The sequence below is a fragment of the Gekko japonicus genome, unplaced genomic scaffold (assembly GCF_001447785.1).
Source record: "Gekko japonicus isolate JY-2015 unplaced genomic scaffold, Gekko_japonicus_V1.1 scaffold807, whole genome shotgun sequence".
Lineage (NCBI taxonomy): Eukaryota > Metazoa > Chordata > Lepidosauria > Squamata > Gekkonidae > Gekko > Gekko japonicus.
Window position 1 is genome coordinate 113,892 of NW_015175379.1, and position 6,517 is coordinate 120,408.

General features: G+C 42.3%; 1 protein-coding gene across 4 annotated transcripts in view; it reads right to left on the minus strand.

Annotated features, from left to right (window-relative positions):
• Positions 1 to 3,004: 3,004 nt before the first annotated feature.
• The window catches only part of TNC (tenascin C), a 134,655-nt gene continuing 131,142 nt past the window's right edge, over positions 3,005 to 6,517 (minus strand). For all 4 annotated transcript variants that reach the window (XM_015425572.1, XM_015425571.1, XM_015425570.1 and 1 more), the window contains one exon: positions 3,005 to 3,891. In XM_015425572.1, the coding sequence (XP_015281058.1) occupies positions 3,781 to 3,891 (111 nt within the window). In that variant the 3' untranslated portion in view covers positions 3,005 to 3,780. The remainder of the gene's footprint in view (positions 3,892 to 6,517) is intronic.

The window sequence follows — 6,517 nt, forward strand, 5'->3', positions numbered from 1 at the left end:
TCACAGTGAATTTAAAGGTGCAGTAATCTGGCTTGGAGCAGCCTCATGTTTTGTTGCCATGCCTTCTCCAAAGAAGGACACCCCTTTGTTCCCTTTTACCAGGGCAAGGCTCTCATTTGGGAGACGTTTGTCCTGCATAAATCACACTTCCAAGTTGCCTTTCAGAATGTGTGATTAAAACAAATGCTTATCTGGATAGTTGCTGATGCCTGAAAACAAATCATGTGATGTGGGTTTGAACAACTCCTGTGAGGCACGCCCGGGATGAGTTCAAGCTCTCACCGGGGGATTGGCAAGCAGTGCACAGAGATGGAACTGAGTCTGCATGAGTTTGCTGAGAAAATAAACTTGGCTACAGTGGGGGAGAGTTTCAGCGTAAAGAACATTCTGTTAAGAACATATTGTGATTTAGTTAGAGGCTTCTTCTTTGTAACGTTTTCACTGTACAATGGGTGAGCCTGCTCTAAAATAAAGCGCTGCTGACAGGCAGTTCGGAGAACAGTTGGGACAGAGAGAGAGAACTGAGCTTGGTCAGAGAGCTTGTACAAGAGCTCTGTGTGTTGTGTCATTATTGTGTCGTTATTGAACCCTCGAACCTACAATGTGCAAAACTTAGCATGACTCGGAGGTCACGCGTTACTTCCTCTGATCCTTTTGGTGGTAATTTCTAGGAAGGATACAGAGCAACAGGTCAACAGCACTGGAGTTCATGTGCCCGCTGGAGTTCATGCTCTTGTGCAGTCAGCAAACAGTACGTAAATTAGGTTCCTTGTATTTGGGGAAGTGGATGATGGAAGGGGAGAGGCAAGTCTTCTGAAGAGGCTGCACATGCTCTAGTTCTGGAAATAACTTTATAAATCCCCCTTGTCACACCAGAATTGGTTGACACAATGAAGTAAGCTGCAGCTCTTGGTTTGCAAGACCTGAGCAAGCCTGTTGACGACAGGACGTTTTGGAGGACTTTAATTCATAGGGTCCCCATAAGTTGGCGGCAACTTGATGGGACTTCACAGACACACACACACAGGTGCACATATACCAGAGTTATGGAACAAGTGGCACTGTGGATTTCAAAAGCAGAGTTCAGAGGTAAAAGAGAACTGATCAGTTCCACTTCTTTCATTCATTCACTATATTTATACTTCCAGGGGTCATTTCGTAGAAAAAGAGGCGCAGGAGCTCATTAGCATAACTTATTTGCATATGCCACACCCTCTGACATCACCGGAAGTGTGTCAGAAGGCAACACCCACCCCTCAGGCTCCACTGGACTGTTTTAGATTGCTAGTTAAGGGGGGGGAATGTGTAGATCTTTCCTCACAGAAGAGGGAGAGCTTGTACCTGAAGGCGGGCCGGAGGGGGGCTCTGCAACTTACCTGTCTGCTTCTTTCTCCTCGTGGCCCAACTGAGGGCTGCTGGGAGCAGGGGGTGGGGCTTGTTGCATGTGCCCGCCCCCTGGGCTCCTTACTGCCGGAGCTCCGCTCCTGTGCGCTCCTGTAGGAAATGACCCCTGTATACTACACCTTTCTTCTAAAGTGAACCAGTGAGCTTTTGAAATCTGGCCTCCTCCCTAGTATGCAGTAAAAGTCCCAAAGCAGCAGAGAAGGCAACGTCAGCAGCACAGTCTCCAGCAAGCAATGGCTTCAGAGTTCTTTTTCATTGGTTTTGATTCAAAGAATATAGCACAGAAGGATTTAGGAGACAAGTTTGGTTCATATACAATATATTTTACAAAAGCTGTAGTGAATTCTCAGCAGCTGTTCCACTACCCTCAACTTTTCCATTCTTTTCTCTGTCCTGGTATTTGTGATCTCAGCCTTCCTGAAATGACGTCTTCCAGGTGTTTTCGTACAACCCTATGATAAGAAAGTCTTGAAATATCACCTCTCATAGGGTGAACCTATGGCACGGGTGCCAGAGATGGAACTCAGAGCCCTCTCTGTGGGCATGCGTGCCATCGCCCCAGCCAGGCCCAGACCATCATTAAAGTGTCAAACTCTTTGCCAAATAATTTTAAGTAAATGGGGATTGCTTTCCTTACTTTGTTTGGATCATCTTAAGTTTATGTGTGAGTTGTTTTTTCTAAAGTAAAACCTCAGTATTCAGGTTAAATTGCCGTGTTGGCACTTTGCGATAAATAAGTGAGTTTTGGGTCGCAGTTTGGGCACTCGGTCTCTAAAAGGTTCGCCATCACTGTTCTAGGGGAATTGGTTGGATGTGGCTATTTACTGCAAAGAAATTCAGGTTCTGTGTGCGACTATGCAGGAAGGACCGTTTCCAAAGGTGTATCAATCAGGTATTTTTTGAGTCACTTGTGAACAGGTGTGCTGAACCACATCATGGATATTCCACCTATGATCACAGAGCTCGTGCTTCCTAGTCTAGGCCGCCAGGGGGCTTATGTGTCGATGTTAAGTGCCGTTAGGTCACTTCCAATTTATTGGTGACCTTATGGATTAATGTCCTCCAAAATATCCTATCGTTAACAGGCTTGCTCCAGTCTTGCAAACGGAGGGCTGTAGCTTCCTTGATTGAGTCAATCCATCTGATGTTGGGTCCTCCTCTTTTTCTGCTGCCTTCAACTTTTCCTAGCATTATTGTCTCGTCCAATAAGCCAAGTTATAATATGCCAAGTTAAATGCAATCAAATACCAAAACCGTTCACTGGAGTTGCTCAGGAAAAAAAAAAAAGACAAAAGATTTAGCATCGAGTATTGTCCTCCCACACCAACAAATGAATTTGCCGTACCAGTTCAGCAGCACTAGCTACTTGGATTGGCCGCAGCTCTTGCAAGGTCTCTCCAGAAGAGATTGGCCTGTTACTGGAGATCCTTTAACTGGGGATTTGGGGTCTTCAACCAGAAACCTTCTGAACTGAAAGAGCAGGCAACCTCCTGCTGAATTCCCTGAGACAGGGACCCCCTCACCCCACCCCCCGACTGTGCACCAAACCATTCAGTACATAAATCAAACTGGAGAGTTCCGTAAAAGTAAAATTGTGCTTTTATTTATTTTATTTTATTAAAAGGAAATGTACAATCAGACACTGTCCTGCTGTGTTTTGGAAAGCATGGATATCTTTTAAAATAAAAAAGACGACAAAAAAAACGTAGCTTATTATTATCATCATTATTCTTTTACCTTTCCCCCCATTATATTAATAATATTAATTTTAGGCTGAAAATCTCAAACCGGACAGCTCGTTCCCATGACTTCTTTCCTTTGTGGTGCCATATATATATATATATATATATATACATATATATACACACACGCACACACGCACACACACATACACAAATATAAAGAAAGCTTCTCGATGACCAACGAAACCTCTGTGGTGACTTGGACTCGTCATGACAATGACTTGCATGTTGGTGTATGAAAAGGCTGCTTTGCAGACTAGCCGACTGTTCACTTGCTGCCCTCCAGAGATATCCTCAAAGTCAACGAGAACTCACTGAGAAAAAGGACTGTGTAGAAACCCTCCGCCCCTCCCCAACACCCCTGGAGATTGTCGTCTTTGGTGCAAAGAAAGCCAGCTACGGACACAAAAAAAGGGCTGCTCGGTCGAGCGTGCTACGTTTGAGTAAGGCTTTCCCACCCCTGCCCTCCCGATGAAATTGTCGAAGGAGCCAATGTCAGGCCAAGCAACGCTGCTACTTTGGTAAAGTTCCCATCTTCGTCGCTGATTTTCCCTTCCCCAATTTTCTGGAAAAAAACCCCCACCCCTTCTCCTGGCCATTCTCTCTTTCTTTCTCTCCCCCACCCATGGAGTTTTTAGGCTCTCTTTCGTCTCCCTTCTAGATTCCGGAAGCTGTAGGGTCTCAGTTTCATCTCTGCAAACTGGATGGAGTATTCGTGGCCCTTCCAATGGAACCAGTTGACACCCTGGAAGAGGGGGGAAAAAGTTGGCATGTGATAACGGTTAAACGATGAAAAGGCACAAAGTAGTTATTTACAAGCTGGGATAGTGGCTGAAGGTGAAACATGTCAGTGAGGGCAAATCTCAGTCACATATTCTCTACCTAACTAGGGAAGTGTTAACTCACAACCTCACTCGCCTTCCCCATGCTACAACTCTGGGACTTGAGGAGAACTCCTCCACTAAACCAAGCTGGGTGCCTTTTTCCAGACTACTACGGAGCCTCCCTCCAACTTAAATAGCTTTCAGACACTTAAGTTGGAGACAGTTCCTGTAGGCTGGAGAAGATTCTCTATGCAACAGGATCTTCCTCCAGCTTAAGGCAGGATACCACCCATTTACTGGTGAGGCACATCTTGCCCATTCTTTTTCAAGATCTTTGAAAACTTATCAAAACCACCCTGTTTTGCCAGGCATTTGGCTGAGCCAGTGGTAACCACCCCAACTTGGGTGGCCTTGGATAGCCTGATCTCGGAAGCTAAGGAAGGTCAGTCCCAGTTAGTATTTGGATGGGAGACCACCAAGTAGGGTCCAGGGTTGCTACCTAGAGGTAGGTAATGGCAAAACACATCTGGACATCTCTTGCCTTGAAAACCCTCTGAGGTCGCCATAGGTTGGCTGTGACTCGATGGCACTTCCCAACACCAGTAATGGTGGCCACCCTGCTCCAGCCACATGTAAAAAGGAGAAGACCATTTCCCAGAATGCATTGGGCACCTCTTCCCTTAAAGTGAAAATGAGCATGAAGGAGAGGACAGCTGGACCCTCCCACCCTCACTTTGCCACAGTCAGTTTCCCCAGGCATGTTTCTCTCTTCCTGGACCCAGTACCAGAAGGGAGCCAAGATCTGTTAAAACCGCAGATAGGCAGGAGCCAAGCATCATTTCTTTTTTTTCCCTTCTCATTAACATTTTATTGGTAGGATTAAAACAATAAGCATCATTTCTAAGGACTTTCCCTAACCTCTGCATATTTAGGCTTGGATCCCATGATTCCAATCTACTAACAGTGGAGCCTTCCTCCAGCAGAAAAGGCATGTTCCGCCTGAGCAAGGCTGCTTGTGCCAGAGGAAGACTCTACCATTAGCACAGTGCAGTCATAAGATCCAACCCATTCTCCACACATTGCATTAGGGGGAAACTTCTGAAAATGATATAAATAATGTTTGCCATGGTTGAAGCTCAGGCTAGCCCCATGCAGTATTAAAACTGTCAAATGTCCTGGCATACAAGAAACTCATATAAGAGAAGAAGATAGTAAATATTTAAATTAAAAAAAAACAGGAAAACTATTTTATGCGGCGGATAAAAAGAAAAAGAAAAAGGGAGTAGCGATATACGTCAAAGAAGAACTGAATCCAGAAATATCTTTTGTGACGTCTGACGGAAGAACAGTGGCAATAACGATTATCAGAAATAATAAGAAACTGATGATAATAAACCTATACGCCCCAAATCAAAATCAAGAAAAATTTTATAGGTCTTTAAAAGAAACAATTGCATTACAAACTTTTTTTTTTTAAAGTACCTATAGGTACACTTTTATTAATTTTTCTTTTATAATCTACAACAAACTAATCTACACACTACAAACAGACACTCTACTACACATAACATGTATGCCAAGAGTACAGTTACATTATATGCTTATAACCAATTACTTAATTAATAGAAACGCTTTATCTCTTTCCATTCTTCTGTCTTCTGTGTTCTCAAGTCCATTGTGCCATAATTGCCTAATCTTCTATTGTACTTACATTATACCAATCATAAAACTTTTTCCATGTTTTTTGAAATGTCCACTCTTTGCTTAATCTCATTTCTAAAGTTAGTTTATCATTTTCTGCTGTTTCAAAGAGTTTATTCACAAATTCCTGTTTTGTTGGTATCACAGTTTTCCAATATTTGGCATATAAAATTCTTGCAGCTGTCGTCATATAAACAGTCAAATACCTATTCTCTTTTTCATAATCTTTTGGAAATATATTCAACAGCAAGACCTCTGGAGTAAATGGAATCTTTGCTCTTAGTATCTTCTCCATCAAACTATGGACCCATTTCCAAAACTTTTTTGTAATATCGCATAGCCACCAGATATGATAAAATGTGCCCTTTTTACTCTTACATTTCCAGCATTTATCAGAACAGTTAGTATTTTGCTTAGCCAGTCTATCAGGTGTAATATACCATCTATAAAACATCTTATACATATTCTCTTTATATGTTATAGCATTAGTCATTTTAATATTTTTCTCCCAAATCTGCCCCCAATCTTCCAGATTTATAGTATGCCCTAAATTCTGAGCCCATGCAATCATATTATTCTTCACAATTTCATCTACCATTGTATCATCCAACAAAATTTTATATATTTTCTTTATCATTTTACTATCTGCTGTTAACATAACATTTTCCAGTTCGGTTATTTTACAAAATCTTCCAGATTTATAGTATGCCCTAAATTCTGAGCCCATGCAATCATATTATTCTTCACAATTTCATCTACCATTGTATCATCCAACAAAATTTTATATATTTTCTTTATCATTTTACTATCTGCTGTTAACATAACATTTTCCAGTTCAGTTATTTT